Source organism: Phyllostomus hastatus, unplaced genomic scaffold (genome assembly GCF_019186645.2).
Source record: "Phyllostomus hastatus isolate PE091 unplaced genomic scaffold, TTU_PhHast_1.1 phas_scaffold_28, whole genome shotgun sequence".
Classification (NCBI taxonomy): domain Eukaryota; kingdom Metazoa; phylum Chordata; class Mammalia; order Chiroptera; family Phyllostomidae; genus Phyllostomus; species Phyllostomus hastatus.
The window spans coordinates 23,534,127-23,557,924 of record NW_025334022.1 but is presented as its reverse complement, the minus strand read 5'-3'; the positions used below and the strand labels follow the sequence as shown (position 1 = coordinate 23,557,924).

The following is a 23,798-nucleotide window of genomic DNA, read 5'->3' as shown; positions in this document are numbered from 1 at the left end:
TCAGCCTGAGGTCCCTCACTGCAGTGAGTTGGGATATATCCTTGGGGAAACAAATGCCTCCAGGGAAGGGATACAGTTCAGGTTTATAGAGGAGCCAAGAACCTGGGATTGGAACTTAAGAAAAAAAAAGAACTAAAGATAGAGGATTATTCCCATACACTTCTGAATAAGATTAAAAACGCCCTAACTGGTATGGCTCAGTGGATTGAGTGCCAGCTTGTGAACCCAAGGGTTGCCAGTTCAGTTCCCAGTCAGGGCACATGCCTGGGTTGCAGGCCACGTCCCCAGTAGCAGGTGTGTGAGAGGCAACCACACATTGATATTTGTCACCCTCTCTTTCTCCCTCCCTTCCCCTCTCTAAAAATGAATAAATAAAATCTAAAAAAAAAAACAAAAAAACAGCTCCTGATCTGGCTGGTGGGGCTCAGTAGACTGAGCACTGGCCTGTGAACTTAGAGGTTGCCAGCCCAATTCTCAGTCAGGGCATATGCCTGGATTGTGGGTCAGGCCCTGGTTGGGGTCATTGTGAGAGGCAACTGATCTCTCTCATACACTGATATTTCTCTCCCTCTCTTTCTCCCACTTCTCCTTTCTAAAAGTAAACAAATTAAAAAAAAAAAAACCACTTCCGGTACCTTCCTTAATGGAGGCCCTGCAGCTGGTTGCAGGGTTTCTCTCAGTACTACTATTGACACTTTGGGCTACCTAAAGCTGTTCTGGGGAGGGGCTGGCTTCTGAGTTGTAGGATGGTTAGCATTGCTGGCCTCTAACCACTAGATGTCAGGAACACCTCACCCAATTCCCTATGTTGTGACCATGAAAAGAACATCTTGGAACTTGCCAAATGTGTCCTGGGGGCAAAGCTGCCCTGGTTGAAAACCACTGCTTCAGTCCATCTGTTGGGAACCGCCCTGACTGGTATCAGAAAACTGAAACCCCCGCCTAGGCTAGGCTAAGGGAATGCCCTTGGAACCGTGAGCCGGCAAGGAGACAAAAGCTTATCTTCCTGGCAGGAATGCTGTTTCTGCTGCTTTGTTCATAACTGAACCCCCAAAAAGCTTGGTCGGTTAGCCAAAGACGGGTAAGATTCCCCACGGGGGGAACAACCCAAGCCAGGCACGATCACTTTGGGAGGCCCCCCCCAAAAGGACTTGGGGGGCTGCAGCAAAAGGGGGGTGATGGACCCTCACTCCTCGGCTTTGACAAAGTCTGAGTTCTCAGCGTCCGGAAGAAAATCTCCTTATCTCTCGGTGGCCTTAGTTCCCTTGCTCCACCTAAGCCTCAAACAATGACGGGGAAGTACAGCTCGGTACTGGGAAGTGCGGATTTCCCCGGGGTGATCAGGCCTAAGAAAGAACATGTAAATTACTGTGAAACCTTCTTTGTTTAAGAACGCTCTCAGTTGAATGAGGAGGGTCTTAGGAGGAAGCTAGTTTGTTCCTCAGCCTTACAGCTCTTTGACTCCCAACTCAATAGACCAGCAGAGTTCTTTGTTTCCTATATTCCTTACTTCCCCTAATGAGTATTGTACGTTACCTGAGTTATTATGCAAAATGAGCCTAATAAAAGCAGGTATGGACGGTGGATCAGCGCGCTCCCCACTAGGGGGGTGGCCATTCTGTCCCTACTTCCCCACAGAAACTGGTTTGTCTCTGTGCATGTGTGTTTTTTCTCGCGTATTGTCGAGCCATCCACAGTGTGCTGTGGTCACTGCTAGCCGGTGACCCACGCGCAACATCCATCCTCTTCCAAGCAGCCAGGTAGATGTGGGTAAGTCACCATCTCACTCTCCTGTTTCCTGCCCTGCAGAGGCTACCAATCTCTCCAGTACCATTTCCCTCTAATTCCTGTCTCGTCATCTTTGCTCTAGCTCTACACACGGCTTGCATTGTAGATCATTCCCACACAGCCATGCTAGTTTGTTTCCCCACACTCATGCTGCTTTCTCTGCGTGATATCCTCCTCTCGGTTGTTTATCTTGTAAATCCTACTCAGCCTTCAAATTTGGCTTGGTGTGGGCATCACGTGGAAACCTATCCTAGAGGAAACCTCTCATCTAGAGGTCCTCTAGTCGCCTGGGTGTTGAACGGTCCTTCACCTTTTCAGATCTTTAAATTATGTGGTTACTTTTAGTAGTGAACATACAATGCTGTATTTTAAGTGGTCAGTATACTCATGTTAATACACATAATGACTGCTGCTGCTCTACCATTAGAACAAAAAACGACACTTAAAGCAAATACTATGTGTTAGATACAGAACGCATGAAAGGTGCAGTCTGTTTTAAAAGCATCCTAACTAGAATTTTAAACATTATTGAATTCACCCTGAAAAGTAACTAGAAAGAAAAAACCCAATATTTAAAATACCTATTACAATAGCAGCAACTACCATTAGGTGCTGGGAAGTGATGGGTGCTCGGTATACATTATGTGTATAATTTTACAAGGCTCAAGCTGCCTTCTAGTTTTGTTTTGTTTTTAGTGATAAAGCTACCCTAGGTAGACTGCTTGATCTTGTGTAGTAGTTGTATTTTAAAAAGTAAAGAAAACCTTTGATTTTACTTTTTAATGTTTATTACGCACTATGTAATACACTGCATACCCTTTTAGCAGGGGTAAATGAGCATAACTGAGTTATTTTTCATCAACCAGGAAAATGCTTCCTTAATCAATGTTCTCCAAACCCTGAAAAACAGTTTAAAAAGGAAATGTAAGAATTCTGTTCTCATCAAAGATGTACATGTACTCTTATTTCTAGTGTCACCAAATGGCATTCTCTGTGATTAAAGAAAGTACTTTCACATCCCACATTTCTAACTACAACAATAGACTGGACTGAATTTTATAATCACTAAAGTAAGGAAGAATAACTTACAATGACTTCTAGTTTTCATTTTCTGACAGCAGCAAACATACCACTTTATATGAAAAGACCTCTCCCCCTCCCCCCAACCAGAACTAAAGTCAAGCAAGTTTTTATCATCTGGATCCTTCTAAAAAGCACCCTCAGAGAAACAGTTTTTTAAAACAACAGCCAACATGAGGGAGATACTATTAACTCATTCTAGGTTTTTTTGGGTTTTTTTTTCACAGATGAAAAAGGCTTGGAGAGGTTAAAAGTCGCTTAAGTCAGAGAGGAAGTAGCAACAAAGCCAGCATTCAAGTTCAGGGCCCCCCAACTCCAGAAATTTTGCCCTGTGTAAGCATCACACTATTTTTTTCAGAAGATACACTCTATCTTAGTCCACAACCAAGTACTTCAGAAATTATCAAGTAGAAGATCAATCAGTGATAGCATTTCTTCTAGGTGTTAAAACACCACAGTTCAGGTATTTTGTTTACTATTACAAGAGGAATCAACTTGAAATTTAAATTGCTGTCTTAGGAGCCACCCTGTAGAAATCCTAATTTGTTTGGTTTAGCCAGGGGCCTAGGAGTCTACATTTTATATCATATGCCAGATTAGGATGGTTATTCTTGGATCGTATTTTGAGAAATACTGTTCTAGATGAGTAGATTACCATCATCATGTTCTTTAGACTGGATTCGCAAATGGCAACAGATCACCTAAGTAGAGTCCTCATAGTGTTATTTAACCAGTGACCCTCTGTTCTCTCATCTATAAAATGGAATTAATATTTACTTAGGTTCACTGTGAGAAATAAATGAGCAAAGAGAAAATAGAAGAAGGTAAGTAAAAAAATTTTAAAGAGTAATGAAGATGAACTCCTACAAGGTATTAGAACACACTATTAGGTTGAAGCATATAAAGATGCTACTACTTGGCCATTTCTGACCTACAAAAACAATTTCATATTATTTGATCAAATATAAAATTACAGTGATTCTTTACATATGTATGATACTGGTGCAGGAATTGGCAAACCAATGGAGCATAGAAGAATACATTTGTGAAACAGGCCCATGTGTATATGGAAATTTAGTTTACTAGAATGACATTTCAAATAAAAAATGGACTGGTCTATAAATGGATAATTATGACAACTGCCTTTCTCTTGGAAAAAAAGGAATGTTAAATCCTGACTCCACATCATACCCCAAAATGACCTGTATATGGATCAATGCACAAAATGTAAAAAAGGAAAAAGAAACTAACAGTATTTGGAGGAATTAGAAAAATATATTTTCATAATCTTGAATAGGAAGCTCATTTGTAAGCAAGACATGAAACCTAAAATCCAGAATGATAAAATACAAACTGAGCATCAAAATTAAAAACTACTATCATAAAGTGATAAAGACAATCAGTAGATTGGGGGAAATATTTGAACACATAAAAGAGACACGATTAATATCCGTAATACATAAAGAAACCCTATAAATACAAAGAGCAGAGCAAGCAAAGTATATAGGTAAACAAGAGAACTAGAAATCATTAAATGTGTGAAAAGGCTCTTCAACCTTACTAATAGACAACAAAATGCAGATTCAATTAGCACTGTAAGACCTTTGGCAAAATATTACCAGAACCCACCTCAACCTGGACAGCTAGCATCACAGCCATCTTACCTTTGACACATAGTAGCGATTAACTCCAGAGACACGCCTATCTCTTTCCATCAAACTCCACTGATAGGGATAATAGGCAACTCTTTTTTCCTACAATTAAAAAAATCATTATTGCAGTTTTAAGATGAGTGGCCCAATAGAAGAATGTTAGAACTTTAATACATGACATTCTGGAATAATGGAATCATCACTGAAATAAAAAAACAATTAACAATATAAGACCAGAATCCTAAATAAAATAGGAGCACTAAACTTTAGAATTAAGATGGTAACTTACACTTAAAAAAATATTTATTTTAAACAGAGGGGAAGAGAATGAGAAAGAGAGGGAGAGAAACACCAATGTGTGGCTGCCTCTGGTGTGCCCCCCCACTGGAGACCTGGCCTGGCCTGCAACCCAGGCATGTGCCCTGACTGGAAATCGAACTAGCAACCCCTTGGTTCGCAGGCAGGTGCTCAATCCACTGAGCCACACCAGCCAGCCAGGGCAGTCACTTACACTTATTTTAACCTGCATCATTTTATTTATTTCCTCCCTGCCCCCATGTCCTTTTAAAGACATGACTACTTGTTTCCTTTTGGGACCTAAAGGAAAGAAAACAGTGGTAGATCACACGTGAAGGGCAATCACAAAACCAAAAAGCAAATACACTTATACTCTCTAGTCTAGAGCTGATGGAAGAGGAGGAAATTACAATGCTGAAAAACAGAATCTTAAGGTACATTTCTAAAGGCTCCCAAGAGAAAATGGAGGGGGAGCAGCTGCTAGGGGAGGGCTGGGCACAGTAGCCACGGCCACTACCCTCCCCCTCTCCCACTGGCGTGGAGGGGGAGGCAGAGGATGGAAACACCCTTCTACAGCCATTAGCTGCTAAGCAGCCTGGGTGGTGGCAGCTTTGAGTCCCCAGGTCACCTGTTCTGGGGCACCCCCGCCGCAGCAGCTGGCAGCATGATGAAGAAAGACGTGCTGACGCCGAACCTAAGCGAGCAGGCGGCAGCGGCGCTCAAGGCTGCGACTGTGCAGCCCCTGGCTCCCATGGGCACGGATGGCACGCCTGGCTCGGTGCCCCCCCCCGGCTCGGTGCCCCCCAATGGACCTCTCGCCTCACGGGACCTAGGGCTGCTTGAGCTCGCTTCGCCCAAACTCAAGCTCCTCATCATCCAGTCACCACCACACGACAAGCACGCAATTCCTCTGCCCCATTGTGGCGGTCTGAGAAGAACAGTTCACCAAGGGCTTAAGGCCCTGGAGAACTTGCACAAGCAGAACCAGCTGGGTTCGGTCCTGGTCTCCACTACAGCAGTGGCTCAGGGACCCTCAAGCACGGCCATGGGCACCAAGCCTCCCGGCTGGCTGGTTCCTGCAGTGGCCACACCCAAGGCGCCGGTGTACGAGAACCTGAGCAGCCACAAGGGCAACACCAGGAATGCGGGGTGTGCTGCGACAGTTGCCTTCTAGGCCGAACCCGTGCCTTCCCACCCCACCCCCAGCCCTGCCCACGGGCACGCACAAGGATGAGTCGCAGATGGTGCCCAACGTGCCGAGCTTCTCACCGCTTTCACCCATCGTCATGGACACTCAAGAGCGCATCGAGGCAGAGCGCAAACAGCTGTGCCACCACGTCGCTGCCTCCAAGCACCACAAGTGCAAGCTAGAGTGCATCTTGCAAGGAGAAAGTAAAGGCACTCAAGAACCAGAACATGGAGCTGGCGCCCACCGCGAGTTTGCTAAGTGAGCAGGTGGCACAGCTCAAGGAAAAAAATCCTTGGCCATGTCAACAGCAGTTGCCAGCTGCTGCCCCAACACCAGTTACCTGCGTACTAAGCCCGTGTGTGGGCCCCATGCGAGGCCCCCTCCTCCAGACGCGGGGTGGCGTGGGGGGGGGCACGGGCTGGTGTGGGGGGGCGTGGGTGTCCCAGACTTGGAAATGGCGTGGCCCCAGGGACGCCCCCGAATGATGTCAAGACTCAGAGAAGGTGCCTCAGACTCCACAAGCTGGACTCCCTGCTCCCGGGGGTGCACTGTCTCCCCTTCGTACACATCGCCACCGAAGAGGGTTCCGAGGGGGCACAGCCTGAAGCCCTGAGTTGCTGGGGTTTTGTTTTTGTTTTTGTTTTTTCTGCATTTGGAAGAGAGAGCAATGTTTGATTCTGCCCTATTTATGTTTCTACTTGGAAACAAATGTTGGTTGCGTGCATGTGTGTTTTCCTGTGTTTTCTTTTAATAAATGGGAAGAAAAAATATACCAGTACTCTCCCCTCTCCTTGCTCTCTGCCCCACCCCACCCCCGTCCTTCCAAGACCCTACCTCCCACTTTGTTTCTGTTTTGTTTTGCTACGAGTCTACGTCCCTGTTTGTAATACTTGGTTCGCCCGGTTTTCTCTTTTCAGTAAAGTTTCCTTATGCCAAAAAAAAAAAAGTCTAAGTAAAAACGTAATTAAGGGCCCTGACCAAGTTACCCAGTTGACTGAAGATTCGTCCCAAGCACCAAAAGGCTGCGAGTACGATCCCCCGGTCGGGGTGCGAACGGAAAGCAAGCGACCGATGTTTCTTTCTTTTCTCTTTCTGTGAAATCAACTTTTTGAATAATCTTATCAAGGTTGAGGAAGAAGTAAAGAATGAGAAGCTAGCAAGATGTGAATACGAGGAGTTAAAATCAAAATTGAGCAACAAAGGAGATTAGAACTCAGAAGAAATGCGGACAAGACCGACGAATCCCTCCCTCTGCCTAGGAGCACGGACCTAACCTCTTCTACTCTCCTTTTCCAGGGCCCGAATCTCTACTCCGCCCCCTGGCCCGCCGAACAACTAGCTGTTTCTAGCAGAGCTGAATGTCGTTTCCATCAGGCTTCATTCCACAAACCTCCACTTTCAGACAGCACGAAAAACGGTGGGGCGGGGGGCGGGGGACGGGCCCACCTCCCTATTCCCCTCCTCCGACAAAGGGTACGAACGCTAGCGGCCTCCCTAGCCCACCGCCCATTACGTAACGTCAGTCCGCGGAGTCCGCCGCCAGGCCCAAAAGCCGCCTCACCTTCTTCCCATTACTGAACTTGTGGATGTACGCAGTGGCAACTCCGGGGAGGACTAAGCAAACGCCCATGACAGCGATCCCGGGGAGAATCTCGAACCACATCGCGGGAAGGTTACCAAGGCCAGAAAAACACCTCCCAGGTCCCTGAAAAGTCAGTGGCTTGACCCCTTCCCACAACGCTCCACGGCAGCCCCGCTGGGGCGTGGTCACGTACACCTCCAGAGGAAACGACGGTGGCCGGCAGGGCTGTTCGGTGACGCACTGTCTCATCTCAATGCTCCGCAGTTTTTCTGCAGCGCATTGTGCTCCCATTTTCAGCGGGGAGCCGGGTGTGCGGTAACGCGAAGCAACCCCCACACCACTCAGAACCCCGTGGCCGTTTTGGAGCTCAGGACTTAAAAATGGCAGAGCAACTTTCTCCAGGAAAGGCGACAGACCAGGTATGCACCTTCCTGTTCAAAAAGCCTGGACGAAAGGGGCCTGCAGGCCGCAGGAAGCGCCCGATCTGCGACCAAGAGCCGGGAGACAGCAGCAACAGCAGCAGTGACGAAGGCAGCACTGTGGTTCGCCGGGAAAAGAAGCGGGCGACCCACAATCCCATGATACAGAAGACCCGTGGCAGTGGTAAACAGAAGGTGCTTTACTGCGACTTGAGTAGCGAGGAGGAGGAGGAGGAGGGGAAGGGGAACAAGTCTGAGGCTCTCCGAGTGTTCTACAAGTCCACCCGCTCGGCGAAACCCGTGGGGCCAGAGGATATGGGGGCGACTGCTGTCTACGAGCTAGACACAGAAAAGGAGCGTGACGCACAAGCCATCTTTGAGCGCAGCCAGAAAATCCAGGAGGAGCTGAGGGGCAAGGAAGATGACAAGATCTATCGGGGAATCAATAACTATCAGAAATACATGAAGCCCAAGGATACGTCTATGGGCAATGCTTCCTCCGGAATGGTGCGGAAGGGCCCCATCCGAGCTCCTGAACATCTACGTGCCACCGTGCGCTGGGATTACCAGCCTGACATTTGTAAGGACTACAAGGAGACAGGCTTTTGCGGCTTCGGAGACAGCTGCAAATTTCTCCATGACCGATCAGATTACAAACATGGGTGGCAGATCGAACGTGAGCTTGATGAGGGTCGCTATGGTGTCAACGAGGACGAAAACTATGAAGTGGGAAGCGATGATGAGGAAATACCATTCAAGTGTTTCATCTGTCGCCAGACCTTCCAAAACCCAGTTGTCACCAAGTGCAGGCATTATTTCTGCGAGAGCTGTGCACTGCAGCATTTCCGCACCACCCCGCGCTGCTACGTCTGTGACCAGCAGACCAATGGCGTGTTCAATCCAGCGAAAGAATTGATTGCTAAACTGGATAAGCATCAGGCTGCAGAAGAGGATGGTACTTATGATTTTTTCCAGAAGACCCCGATGAGGGTCCAGTTCCCATTACTTAGTTTTCCCATTATTCTCCAATATCAAAATAAATATTTTGGAAATCTTACTTTGTGTCCTTCCTTTCTAGGGAAAGTGACAGAGGAAAAGGCAGGTGGTGAAGTAGGTTCCTGGATAGATGGCTTGTGAAAGCATCAAGGTAGGTATAATCTGTATTTTTACCTAGTATAAATGCTGTCTGTGTGTAACTTCTCAGAACTCTTTGTAATAAACTACAAAGATAGGAGAAATTTGGGGAAAGAGCTAGAATTCGCTTGAAATTTCTGACTAAAGGTGTGAAAGGAAGAACTGAACCTATTTGTTATATCACATTTCTGTATCACTTTATGATTTATTTTATGCATTATCTTTATTGGGAGCCTGTGCTATACACCCCAGCCAAGATGTGTTTGCTCGGGACAGGTGGCTAGCACCACAGAATGCATGTATGGAAAATGGCCCTGAAAATGGCCCTTGCCCTCTTTTTAAGCACCTACAGTAACCTCCGTCCTTCCATGGATGATTGAAATGATCTATGCTGTGCTGTCCAATATGATATTGGCTTTATGTGCCGTTAAGCACTTGAAATGTGGCTGGTAGCCACCCTATTGGACATTGCAGCCCTAGACTGAACTTTTGAACATGCAGAGGGCAAAAGCCTAATACAGTCATACCTTGGTACTTGTCTGCTTCAGAACTCATCAAACCCTGTACTCTTCACATTTTGGTCAGAAAAAAAAATGTTTTAGCACTGGGCACTTGCTTGGGCCTCAGCACATTTGCTAGAACTTGTATGAGTCACGCCACCGCCCCACAAGAGAAAATGCTTCAGCATTCAGTACCTGTCGGTTTCGGTACTCATGAGTTCCAGAACAAATTAACAAGTACCGAGGCACCACTATATTTGTAATATGTTGTCTGAAACTGTGTCTGCACAAACCCTGTAATATAGTTGGTCACGCACTACTATATATCTGTATTCCCAACTAAGTTGTGAACTCCTATGACTAGCCTAGTGCTTGGCATATAAGCCCTTAATAAACCAGAAAGGTTTCAAAAGGGAGTGTGGGGCCAAAGCCTTAAATCCAAGCTGAGGAGCTTGAGTATATCCTGTAGGTAATGGGGAAATAGCAGAGTTTGGGGAAAGGAACACAATTGGACTTTTTAAAAATGTTGTGGTTGCAGGCTATCAGATAGATTGCAGGGAGATGGATGACAAGAGGTAGGGAGGCCAGTTTTGCCAAATGATTACTAAATTTTTATTGATCTGGCTAGAATTTGGACTGATCCCAGGAGAGAGATGCAAGAATAAATTGCAGGTTAGCATTGTTATTTTTTTTTTATTCACACCATGAGTCCATTTAAAGATATTTGAGGAGCTATTCTGTGTCAGGCACTATGCTTGGCATAGGGGATATTAGCAAACAAAATAGACACAGCCTGTACTCGTGGAGCTGGACATCGAACAGTCACAGGTGTGAGGAGTACAAGGGAAAGAAGTGCACTGAGTTGACCTAGATAATCCCGATCCCAGTTTTGTTGGATTTGAGAATTACAAATTCACTTGATACATGGTAAAAACATTTTTTTTTTGTTTATGCCTCTTTACTCGGATTTCCATAAAGGTTTTAGGCCCTGGCTGGGTGGCTCAGTTGGTGAGAGTATCATCTGCATATGCCAAGGTTGCAGGTTCAATGCCTGGTCAGGGCATATACAGGAATCAACCAATGAATGTATCAATAAGATGAACAACAAATTGATGTTTCTTTCTTTCTCTCTCTTGCACCCCCTCTCTCCCTGTCCCTCCCTCCTTTCTTCTCTCTCTCTAAAATCAATCAATTTTTAAAAAATTAGATTCATCATGTCAACCTCTGCAAAAATATGCAGGAATTTTTCTTGGTATTGCACTGAAATTATAAATTTGGAAAAAACAGATTTCTTATACCCACACAACTGCTACTATTAGTAAAATCACAATATTACCACTGGTACACACTATTAACTAAATTATAGGCCTTATTCAAATTTCTTCAATTGCTCTACTAATGTCCTCTTTCTGGACCTCAGTGCCATCCAGGGTCACACAGTGCAGTTAGTTGTAATGTCTCCTTAGTCTCTGTTATTCTGGACGAACTCTCAGTCTTTGTCATTCATGTCCCTGACACATCTGGAGAGTGTTGGTCATTTATTTTGTAGCTACCTCCCAGTTTTGCTTTGTCTGATGTTTCCTTATGATTAAATTCAGGTTATTCATTTTTAAAAGGAAAACCATAGGAGAGATGCTGTACTCTTCTCAGTGTATTAATATGAAACATTCCATAACACAATGTGAAACGTATAGTGGGGATAATGAGATACTTAAGAGGCCTACTGGGAAAAGGCTTAAGAAAGCATCACACAGGAAAGAGCATTTAAGGTATGAAACAAAAAGAGCCCAACAAGAAAGAGAAGCATATACAGCCATGGATGGCAAAGGAAGAGTGTTCTTAAAAAGTCTCATGGAGCTCTGTCTGGTGTGGCTCAGTGGACTGAATGATGGCCTGTGAAATAAAGGATCACCGGTTGATTCCCAGTCAGGGCACATGCCTGGGTTGCGGGCCAGGTCCCCAGTAGGAGGCGTATGAGAGGCAACCATACATTGATTTTCTTTCTCCCTCTCTTTCTCCCTCCCTTCCCCTTAAAAAAAAGTCTCATGGAAAGAAATATGGTAATGAGTAGCAAATGAATCATTAAAATGGTTCAATTTTTAAAATATTCCTGAGAATTTCTACTAAAAAAGTTATTCAGAGGCAGAATAAAGCTTTATGGAAAAAGATATACAGTGAATAGAAAAATGTCTAAAGTAATAGTCATCAAATGGGAACATTGCTTAGTTTTTTATTATTATTGATGTGCAGTTACAGTTGTCCCACCTTTTTCCCAGTTGCTCTCCCCTGCCCCCACCCTCCCTACAGTCTATCCGCACCCCATTTGTCCATGCCTGTGAGTCCTCTATTCATGTTCCTTGACTTGCCTCTTCCCCTTCTTTCCCTGTTATCCCTCTTCCCTATGATCACTGTCAGTTTGTTCTTTATTTCCAGGTCTCTGGTTCCATTTTGCTCGTTTGTTTGTTTTGTTGATTAGGTTCCACTTATATGTGAGATCATATGGTATTTGTCTTAGCATAATGCTCTCCAGTCCCATTCATGCTGTCGCAAAGGGTCCTACCCTTTCTGCTTTCTTTCTGCTGGGTAGTATTAAATTGTGTAAATGAACCAGTTTTTTGATCCACTCATTTACTGATGGGTACTTAGGTTGCTTCTAGCACTTGGCTATTGGAAATTGTGCTGCTATGAACATTAGGGTGCATACATTCTTTTGAATTGGGGTTTCAGGATTCTTAGGGTATAATTTCAGCAGTGGGATCACTGGATCAAAAGGCAGTTCCATTTTCAGTTTTCTGAGGAAATTCCATACTGTTTTCCACAGTGGCTGCACCAGTCTGCATTCCCACCAACAATGTACTGGGGTTCCCTTTTCTCCACAACCTCACCAGCACTTGTTTGTTGCTTTGTTTATGATGGCCATTCTCACTGATGTGAAGTGGTATCTCATTGTGGTTTTAATTCACATCTCTCTGATGGCTAGTGATGCTAAGCATCTGTTCATGTGTCTCTGGGCTCTCTGTATGTCCTCCTTGGAAAGGTGTCTGGAACATTGCTTACTTTTGATGGTGTGAGTCTAGGGAATTGGTCACTTTTCTCTTTGGACTTTTATGTCTTGAATTTCTTTGAGATTTTTTACACTATGTTTAAATAAACAGTGTAAAGTTATATTTCTCAGGGGGAAAGAAAAAGATAACATTGAATTGTTTTTATATATTATGTAAGCTGAGAGAAAGGGTCCAGGAGAAAACAAGATGAAAGGGAAAGAATGCTGCTGATGCCTAAATTCTAAAAGGTAGCTAGAATTGAGATGGGATGGGATTAAAAGCATGTATCAAGAAGTTAATCTTATAGAGCTGAGAGAAGAGGAGAAAGATAACATTTGTCTACTATTCCACATGTTTTTTAATACCTGTCTGTGAATCTTCAGAGAATATACAAACTATATGCACATAAGCATTGTTCTCAGGATCCATAGCATTCAGCATATTCATAAAGTGATAATAACTCCACAAAAGTGCATAAATCAATGGTGTACTCAAAGTGTTTTTCATGTTTACAAGTTTACGATTACATTTTTTAAAAGTCGGAACAGTCATCTACAGGATTACAATTTTGGACCAGTCCGGAGGCTAACAATTCAGGACTGATTCTTCTCAAGAATGTGCCTTTTTATTTATTATAAGAGCTCTTAGCTTTTCTTTCTTGTTTGAAGTCAGACGTCTTTTTATCACTTTTAGTCAAATGCTGCGACTTCTTCATAGGTGGAAATGAAATAGCTGTTCTTAAATTGTTTTTTAATTTATTTGGGGGGGGGGGGAAACATGCCAACAGAGATGAGATTGCAGCTGGACTCTGAAGGAGCTAACCTAGTCTGAGGTCAGAGGAGTTTCCCCTTGGAAATGACCCTAGTAGGAGAGAAATTATCCCAGGCAGAGAGTTACACGTATTGGGTTGGCCAAAAAGTTCATTTAGTTTTTTTCCACACAATGGCTCTAGTAGTGCTTAGTTGTCTTTAACTTCATTTGAAACAATTTTATTAGAGTATATTGTGACAAATGTCATACCAGTCTGCATAAAAAAAAAACTTACCCCCCAGCTGGTGTGGCTCAGTGGATTAAGTGCCAGCCTGCAAACCAAAGGGTTGCTGGTTCGATTCCCAGCCAGGGCACATGCCCAGGTTTCAGACCAGGTACCCAGTTGGGCGTGTGTGAGAGGTAACTGCACATTGATGTTTCTTTCCCCCTCTTTTTCCCTCCCTTCCCCTCTCTGTAAAAATAAATAAATAAAATAATATATTTTTTAAAAATTATTAAAATCGGTGAATTTTTGTGCAGCCATTTTAATATTGAAGTTGAAAGAAAGTACAAACATTTTCAATATATTATGCTTTATTATTTCAAGAAAGGCAAAAATGCAACTGAAATGCACAAAAAGATTTGTGCAGTATAATGAGAAGGTGCTGTGACTGATCGAACATGTCAAAAGTGGTTTGCAAAGTTTCTTGGTACTATTGACATTTTGGCCAAACAATTCTTTGCTGTGGGGCTGTCTTATGCATTGGAAGGTGTTTAGCAGCACCCCTGCCTCTACCTACTGGAAGCAAATAGTGAGAGATAGCCAACATACTCAAAATATCTGAATCAATAAAGTTATTGGTGAAAATGAAAAATGTGTCTTTTATTTTACGGAAAAAATTAAACAGACTTTTTGGCCAAGCCAGTATAAACCAAGAACCTGAAGTGAGAGACTGGTTTCAGCTCAGAACTCAGAGCAGTCCAAGATGGCTGAAGGATAAAGACACGGTGGCCAAAAAGAATACTATTTCTTTCCTGGGAGTTCTCTTTGTATTGCAGATTACAACAGGGACTGAAGCACAACAAAGGGAAAATGCAAAAGTCAAGTGTCAGGACAAGTTAGAAGCATCCATATATACAAATTTAAAGAAATACTACTAAATTTAGCTTAAAGAAACTTAATTCTGCTTTAGTATCAAATTTGAAATGTGATCAGAAAGTGTACACCCTAACAGATATAAGGGAAAGTATTTACAAAGCATTTTACAACTGTGGAATAAATAATATTTGATTGTACCATTAAAAATACAAAACTGACAACACTCAGGAAGCCCCTCATGCATCATTTTCCAGGTCATACTCCTCCCCCTTCTGCCCATAGGTAACCACTTGCTGACTTTTATGGTGATCATCACCTTGCTTGTTTCTTTGTTGACCCAGTCTTCCTCTTAGTGATTTATCACTCCTTCCCTCTCACCAAAGCAAGGATAACGTCTGCTTAATAGCTTGCCTTTCACATCTCCCATTTACCTTCTTTTGTAACACCTTCATTGACATAATTCACATATCATATAAATATCATATCTCATTCACCATTTTAAAGTATATGCTTGAGTGGCTTTTAGTATATTCACAAGGTTATACAAGCATCACCATCGAATTCAAGAACACATTAAACACCTCCGAAAGAAACCCATCCCCATCAGGAGTCACTCTCCATCATTCCCCTTTGCCCCCACCCCCATACGGAACCACTATTCTCCTTTGTCTATATATTTGCCTCTTTGGGCAAATATCAATCATATAATATGTGGTCTTATGTGACTGCTTTCACTTAGCATGTTTTCACATTTCATCCATGTTGTAGCATGTATCAGTACATTGCTTAATATGGCTAAGTAATATCCCATTGTATGGATATACTACATTTTGTTTATCCATCATTTGATGGACAATTCAGTTGTTTCCACATTTTGGCTATTATGAATAATGATGCTATGGATATTCATTACACATTTTTGAACCAGCGACCCCTCGCTTTGCAAGATGATGCCTAACCCACTAAGTCACAGTGGACAGGGCCAATTCCTTATGAATGTTTGAATCGGCTTATCAATTTTTACAAATAAATGAACTGAGATTTTTTTTCAGCTTGCGTTCTGATAGAGATTGCATTGTATCTGTAGATCAATTTAGGTAGCAGTGCCATCTTAACACTATTAATTAATGTTTAGATTAACTTTCCAATTGATAAACACATGATGCTTTTCCATTTATTTTAATCTTTTTTGTCTGTGAATATTTTTATTTATTATTTTATTGATTATGCTATTATAGTTCTCTCAATTATTCCTCCTTTGCCCCCTCCACCCAGCACCCTCCACTCCCTCAGGCAGTCACCCCACCATTGTTCATGTCCGTGGGTCATGTATAGAAAAGTCCTTTGGCTACTTCATTTCCTATACTGTACTTACATTCCCATCGCTATTCTGTAACTACCTATTGTACTTCCTAATCCCCTTACCTCTTCACCCATTCTCTCAAACCACCCTCCCATCTGACAACCATCAAAATGCTCTCTGTATCCATGATTCTGTCTCTGTTCTTGTTTGCTTAGTTTGTTTTTTAGATTCAGTTGTTGACAGGTCAGTGCTTATTGCCATTTTATTGTCCATGGTTTTGATCTTATTTTTCTTAAGTAAGCCCCTTGAACATTTCATATGATAATTTGGTGATGATGAACTCTTTTAGTTTTACCTTGTCTGGGAAGACCTTTATCTGCTCTTCAATTCTAAATGATAGCTTTGCTGGGCAGAGCAATCTTGGCTGTGGGTCCCTACTTTTCATGACTTTTAGTATTTCTTGCCAATCTCTTCTAGCCTTAAAAGTTTAAGGCTAGAAGATAATAGTCTTCTAAATCAGCTAATAGTCTTGTGGGAACTCCCCTGTAGGTAACAAACTGCTTTTCTCTCTCTGCTTTTAAGCTTCCCTCTTTATTTTTAACTTTTGGCATTTTAACTGTGATGTGTCTTAGAGTGAGCCTCTTTGCATCCATCCTGTTTAGGACTCTGTGTTTCCTGGACTTACATGTCTATTTCCTTCACTAAATTAGGGAAATTTTCTTTCATTATTTTTTCAAATAGATTTACAATTTCTTGCTCCTTCTCATCTCCTCCTGGCACCCCTATGATGTGAATGTTGGACCTCTTGAAGTTGCCCCAGAGGCTGCTTACACTGTCCTCATTTTTGTTTTTTTCTTTTTTCTTCTTGTTGTTCTGATTGGCTGTTGTTTTGCTTCCTTATGTTCCAAATCATTGATTTGATTCTCAGTTTCATCCACTCTACTGTTGTATCCCTAGAAATTGTTCTTTATTTCAATTAGTATATCCTTCATTTCTGACTGGATCTTTTTTATGCTGTTGAGGTCCTTACTAAATTTCCTTGAGCATCCTCATAACCAGTGTTTTGAACTCTGCATGTGATAGATTGCTTATCTCCGTTTCATTTAGTTCTCTTTCTGGAGTTTTGATCTGTTCTTTCATTTGGGCCATGCTTTTCTGTCTCCTCATTTTGACAGCCTCCCCTGAGTTTGTTTCTATGTATTAGATAGAGCTGCTATGACTCCCTGTCTTGGTAGTGTGGTCTAATGTAGTAGGTGTCCTGTAGGGTCCAGTGGCACAGCCTACCCTATCATCCAAGATGGGTACTCAAAGTGTGCCATTCATCTGGGCTGAGTACACCCTCCTTTTGTAATTGAGTCTTGATTGCTGTTGGCAGATCAATGGGAGGGATTTACCCAGGCCAGTCAGCTACAAGGACTGGCTGTGACCACTGACCACCGACCTTCACCCTTCATGGAGGATCAGCTGTGCACAGGCAGGGTAGTGGTGCTCCGACACAGTCTGTAGCTGTGCAGTGGGTGGGCAAGTTGTGGGGTTTTCCAGGTGGTACAAGCCAAGGTCAGCCCCCACTTGTGTTCTTCCCAGGCCACTCTGCCTAAGCTATAAAGCAATCTGAGATGGCTGCTGCTTGTGCTGGGCTTAGAGATTCCCAGGCAAAACCAAGCTGTGAATCTAGGCTGGTTGCTACTAGTGCCAGGTCTGGGACCACTTAACAAGAGGTATGGGAGCTGGGGGCTTTCCAGAGGACAGCTGTTGCTTATTTCATAGGATTTAGGAAGTTGAGAAGCATGAGCCAAGATCAGCTATTCATATTGAAAACTCAGGGTTAACAGTTTGAATGGGCCCATAAGTGGGTGGGACAGAATCTCAGGGGATCTCCAAAGTGGGACAAACAGTGTTAGCCAGCTTGATGGACTCTCAGATATGGCACTGTGTGGTTCTGTGGGTAGAGAGCTCAGAAGAGGGACAATGGCCTCTGCCTGCCTTTCTGTCTTAGAGAAAGCTGTCCCCCACCTCCTGCCTTGATGCCAGATACTTTAGTTCCTCCCTGTTTGCCACTGGTGCCTTTTAAGCTGCTTGTTACCCTGGTGCTGGAGCTCAGAGGGAGTTAGTCTGATTAAGTCTGTGTGTGGGTTCTTTAAGGGGAACTGCCTAGGACTCCAGAAGTTTCTTCCACCAATGAGTCCCCACTGGTTTTTGCACCTAGGAGTTAGGAGGACTTAACTTTCTGGCATGAAACCCTGCGGGGTGGCCTGGTGTGGGGGTGGGACAACTCACTCCCAAATTATCCCCTCCAAAATTTTTTAAGATTTATCTATCTATCTATTTATTTATTTATTTGGGGGTGGGGGGAAGAAAGGGAGAGAAACATCAATGTGTGGTTGCCTCTCGCACACCGCCTACTGGGGACTTGGCCTAAAACCCCCAACCCAAGCCTGTGTCCTAACTGGGAATCGAATCAGTGATCCTTTGGTTCACAGGCCAGCAGTCCATCCATTGAGGCACACCATCCAGAGTTACCACACACTTACCACACTAACATGAGCGCCTCTAATACAGTTTTCATTTCATTTACCGCATTTTTCAACTCCAAAATATTCATTTGGTTCTTTATATAAATTTTAATCTATTGATATTATCTGTTTGATACAACATTGTTATCATACCTGTCTTTTTTCTTTAATCATGGTTTCATGGTTTCCTTTAATTCTCTGAATGTATTTATAATGGATACTTTGAAGTCTTTGTTAAATCTGTCATTTGGGCATTCAAAGGCAGTTTCTATTACCTGCTTCCCTCTCCATGCCACCCCCTAGTGTGCAGGTTAGGCTTTCCTGATTATTTGCATATCTCATAATATTTTTGTTGGAAACTGGACGTTTTAGGTAATACAGGATCCAGCAGAAGTAAGGCCTGCTTGAGTGTGGTTGGTAGCTAATAATATGGGTGTGATGATTCATAGTTTTAATTTGTACATTTCAGCTAGAAGGGCATATGTTGTGCTTGAATGTGATAGTTATGTTACAGAATTACATGCTTATGATTTTGTAATAAGAGATTTTATAAAAAGGGGGCTTTGTTTGTGCGAGGCCCTGCATATTAAACTGACTCATTGCAGGCCCATCCACTCTCTCTTCAGGGCTTACTATTATTTGTGACGGGCTGAGTTATTTTACTGAATTCTGTCCCTGCTTCCCCGGCCTCCATCCACCAGTGTTAAGCTTCTGATGTTGGCCCTCAAGGGGTGCGGCCTTTGGTGTGCCACAGCACCCTGATTCAACAGTGGTTTTGACAGATTTCTCTTTGTTTCTTTTCCTGACCACACTTATTTGTCAAATTTCACCAATTGTAGAATAATTGCTCTGTTATTTCTAAGAATACCCTCAGGCATAAATCGCTCTAAAATCTAATCCAATCAAATTGGAGCTCTCTTGAAGGAAGTTCCCTAGATCAGTGTTTAAAATTTTTCCTTAGCCTTGGAATGTTTCTCCCACCTGTCTCTTTACCCAGTTCTCCTGTGCAGATTACTGGGCCTACAATTTAGCCTATATCTCTACTGAATCTACAACCTCCTCCACATTACCTTTCACCACAACTTCCACTGTTTTAGAGAATATCTTTGAACTTGACCACCACCCTGTGTTGCAAATGTAGTTAGTTCCTTTGAAAGAGATCAGGAGCTATCTATTTTGTACACTGCTTCTCCCCCCAGGAAAAATGTCCAAGCCAAGTCTGTGGAGTTGGAGGTGGGGTGAGTGACTTGCTTATCTCTGAGTAATGCCACCATGTTAGGACCCAAGTATTAAGGGAGACAGGGGAGTTCACAGCTTGCCTCTGCCACTGTGGAACCATCTTACCAGCCAGGCAGGGGGGATCAGGGCCCCATTATTTTCTGCTGTACCATGCTCAAGGTACAGTCCCTGTCCCACTAGAGGGGGCTAGTTGAAAGAAGGGATATGCCCACCTCTCTCCTGAACTATCCTAGAACTTAGCCTCAGCCACAGGTAGCTGAAAGCAGAATGAGAAAAACTGATGTCCTTCCCCTTCTGGGAAGATAGCCCCCTAACTGGGAGCTGCATTGAACAGATAGTCCTGTATTTCCGCCTATACTCTGGAACGGAGTTTCCATCTCACTGGATTGGGAAGGGGGATGGAGACTGCAGTCTTGGTTCAGATGCCACAAGCTCTTGCTTTTCTTATGGAATCTTATTTTTTTTTTTTTTTTCATTTAAAAATAAATAAATAATTCTTATTTATTTTTATTGTTGTTCAAGTACAGTTGTCTCCATTTTCCCACCATCACCTTCCCCTACCACACCCACTCCCACCTCCCACCTGGAATTCTACCCCCCTTTGGCTTTTTCCATGAGTCCTTTATACACATTCGTTCCTTGAGGGCCCTTCCTCTTCCTTCCCCTGTTTTCCCCCTCCTTCCTCCCCTCTAATCACTGTCAGTTTGTTCTTTTCTTTCAATGTCTCAGTTCTATTTTACTTGTTTGTTTTGTTGACTAGGTTCCACTTATAGGTAAGATTATATGGTATTTGTCTTTCACTGCCTGGCTTATTTCACTTAGCATAATGCTTTCTAGATCCATCCATTATGTCGCAAAGGGCAGGAACTCCGTTCTTTCTGCTGCGTAGTATTCCATTGTATAAATGCACCATGCTGTTTGATCCACTCATTTACTGATGGGCACCTAAGTTGCTTCCAGCACTTGGCTACTGTAAATTGTGCTGCTATGAACATTGGGGTGCATACGTTCTTTTGAATTTGTGTTTCAGGATTCTTAAGGTATACTCCTAGCAGTGGAATTGCTGGGTCAAAAGGCAGATCCATTTTTAGTTTTCTGAGGAAATTCCATACTGTTTTCCACAGTGGCTACACCAGTCTGCAATCCCACCAACAGTGTACTGGGGTTCCCTTTTCTCCACAATCTTGCTAGCACTTGTTGTTTGTTGATTTGTTTATGATGGCCATTCTCACCAGTGTGAGGTGGTATCTCATTGTGGTTTTAATTTGCATCTCTCTGATAGCTAGTGATGCTGAGCATCTTTTCATATGTCTCTGGGCCCTCTGTATGGCCTCCTTGAAGAAGTATCTGTGCAGGTCCTTTGCCTATTTTTTTAATTGGGTTCTTTGTCTTCCTGGAGTAAAGTCATGTAAGTTCTTTATATATTTTGGAGATCAAACCTTTGTCTGACGTATCATTTGCAAATATATTTTCCCATATGGTTGGTTCCCTTTTCATTTTGCTGATATTTTCTTTAGCTATGCAGAAGCTTTTTATTTTGATGAAGTCCCATTTGTTTATTCTTTCCTTTGTGTCCCTTGTTCTTGAGGACATATCAGTGGAAATATTGCTGTGTGGAATATCTGAGATTTTTCTGCGTGTGTTCTCCTCTAGGACTTTTATGGTGTCACGACTTATATTTAAGTCTTTTATCCACCTTGAAGTTATTTTTGTGTGTGGTGTAAGTTGGTGGTTGAGTTTTCATTTTTTTTGCATGTAGCTGTCCAGCTCTCCCAATACCATTTGTTGAAGAGGCTATTTTTATTCCATTTTATGCTTCTGCCCCCTTTGTCAAATATTAATTGACCCTAGAGACTTGGGTTTATTTCTGGACTCTCTGTTCTATTCCATTGATCTATATGTCTGTTCTTATGCCAGTTCCAGCCTGTTTTCATTACAGTGGCCTTGTAATACAGTTTGATATCAAGTATTGTGATCCCTCCTGCTTTGTTCTTCTTCCTCAAAATTGCTGCAGCTATTCAGGGTCATTTTTGGTTCCATATAAATTTTTGAAATGTTTGTTCTATATCTCTGAAACATGTCATCAGTATTTTAATAGGGATTGCATTGAATCTATGAATTGCTTTGGGTAGTATGGATATTTTGATAATGTTAATTCTTCCAATCCACAAACACGGTATACATTTCCATTTATTCATGTCTACCTTAATTTCTTTCTTCAGTGTTGTGTAGGTTTCTGAATACAGGCCTTTTACCTCCTTAGGTAGGTTTATTCCTAGGTACTTTATTTTTCTTGTTGGTATAGCAAATGGGATTTTTTTCCTGATTTATGTTTCTGATATTTCACTGTTGGTATACAAAAATGCCCTTGATTCCTGAGTATTGGCTTTGTTTTACCAAATTCACTTATTGGGTCGAGTAGTTTTTTGGTGGAGTCTATAGGGTTTCCTATGTACACTATCATGTCACCTGCAAACAATGATAGTTTTGCTGCCTCCTTTCCAATTTGGATGCCTTTTATATCTTTTTCTTGTCTAATCTCTTTGGGTAAGACTTCCAATACTGTGTTGAATAGAAGTGGTGAAAGTGGACATCCTTGTCTTGTTCCTGATCATAGTGGGAAAGATTTTAGTTTTTGCCCACTGAGTATGATGTTGTCTGTAGGTTTCTCGTAATGGCCTTTGTTATGTTGAAGTATGCTCCCTGTACTCCCACTTTGCTGAGTCTTTTTATCATAAATGGGTGCTGTACCTTATCAAATGCTTCTTTTGCATCTGTTGATATGATCATGTGATTTTTGTCTTTCCTTTTGTTTATGTGATGTATTATGTTTATTGATTTGTAAATATTGTACCATCCTTGCATCCCTGGAATGAATCCCACTTGATCATGGTGTATGCTGTTTTTAATATATTGCCAGATGCAACAAACCTTATACAACTTTCCTTGTCCTGTCTAATTTGTCTCTTGTTCTCTTAACCATTCTGAAATAATCAACTTATTTTAGGACAAACTTATTTTCTTATAATTTCCCTCAAAACTGAATCTCTATACTTTATATCTTCCATTACTGAAAATATATCCTACTTTTCTTGTGTTCTTAGTTGATTCATGTATTCCTAGTAGCTTCAATTACATATATTGGATTTTTAGCCCCTAAAAACCTCAATTTCTAATGAAAACTAAGTAACTGTGAACTGTTGAAAGTGATAGAAAATCATAACAGAATAGGTATACTAGAATTTAGCTTTTACTTGAAATTATTAAATTAGCTCTTTTAAGAGTCTTGGTTGCACTGGAATATAGTTATATCCTAGGGCCTTGAGGCCTGCATATAAAGCAAGTTTCAGGAACAATATTAAAGTATACTTTGCTTAAGATAATAGAAGAATGTAAACTGTTAAGCATGGGATATATAGCTGTGCTTTTGGTCTTGTCTTAACATAATGTCACTGACTCACAATCCCGAGATGTCTTGCAGAAATCTGTAAGCAGAAAAGATCACCTGGCCACAGTCACGAAGACCCTGGACAGGATGCCACCAAGAACTAAAATGAGATTAAGAAAATTGCTGAAGCTTGCACAAGAACTGACCAATTGACACAGCCCACAACCCTGAACCCCTTATTCGTGCTTACTCGTTATTTTTTTGCCTTTAAATACCCCAATTGTAAGCCATTGGTGATCCATGTTTTTAAGTGATAGCTTCTAGTTCTCCTTGCATGGTGCCCTGCAATAAAGCTACCCTAATTCCTCCACTGCAGTTCTTGGTGTTTTTGTGTTTGGCTCTTCTTGGGGAACAGCCACAAAAGTCTGAATTCAGCACTGATTCTGAAGAACTGACATATAGCCTTAGGGAATATAGCCTTATTCAAATTCGTAAGAGCTTTAAAAGGAGAAACTTACATGGGCAAAGCAACTGTTCCCACTGGTAGCTGGCTGGAGAAAAACCCACCCCCTTCCCAGGACGGAATCCCTTTTGTAAGGGGCGAACAGGATGGACAGTCTTGTAGACCACAGAAAGAACAATGCATCCGTAAGTTAACAGATAACATCACGTTGGTATCACACTCTGTACATTCATTAACATCCTTCCTGGGGACATGACATTAGTCTTTGGGCAACATTCTAGTTTTCTGGGTAGTCCGCCAAGCCTGACACTACTGAGAGTTCAACAGAAAGTCCAGTGTTCCTCAGAGGTTTTTGCTG

At 42.5% G+C, this 23,798-nt stretch overlaps 2 protein-coding genes and 1 pseudogene across 3 annotated transcripts; 2 read left to right on the top strand and 1 right to left on the bottom strand.

Annotated features, from left to right (window-relative positions):
- Positions 1-2,558: 2,558 nt before the first annotated feature.
- NDUFA1 (NADH:ubiquinone oxidoreductase subunit A1) lies at positions 2,559-7,771 on the bottom strand. Its single transcript, XM_045817717.1, has 3 exons — positions 7,568-7,771; positions 4,533-4,622; positions 2,559-2,687 (listed from the first exon to the last, which is right to left on the bottom strand). Exons 1-3 carry the CDS (start codon positions 7,667-7,669, stop codon positions 2,667-2,669), a joined length of 213 nt encoding a protein of 70 aa, XP_045673673.1. The 5' UTR covers positions 7,670-7,771; the 3' UTR covers positions 2,559-2,666.
- Positions 5,425-6,357, top strand: LOC123805222 (annotated as a pseudogene).
- Positions 7,772-7,821: 50 nt separating the features above from the next.
- On the top strand, positions 7,822-23,347 carry RNF113A (ring finger protein 113A). 2 transcript variants are annotated; one of them, XM_045817715.1, is made up of 3 exons: positions 7,822-8,962; positions 9,086-9,154; positions 23,071-23,347. In XM_045817715.1, the coding sequence occupies exons 1-2, from the start codon at positions 7,969-7,971 to the stop codon at positions 9,142-9,144; spliced, it is 1,053 nt and encodes a 350-aa protein (XP_045673671.1). In that variant the 5' UTR covers positions 7,822-7,968; the 3' UTR covers positions 9,145-9,154; positions 23,071-23,347. The 2 variants fall into 2 exon arrangements, with proteins under 2 accessions (XP_045673671.1, XP_045673672.1); XM_045817716.1 differs by having other exon boundaries at positions 23,060-23,347.
- Positions 23,348-23,798: the final 451 nt, after the last annotated feature.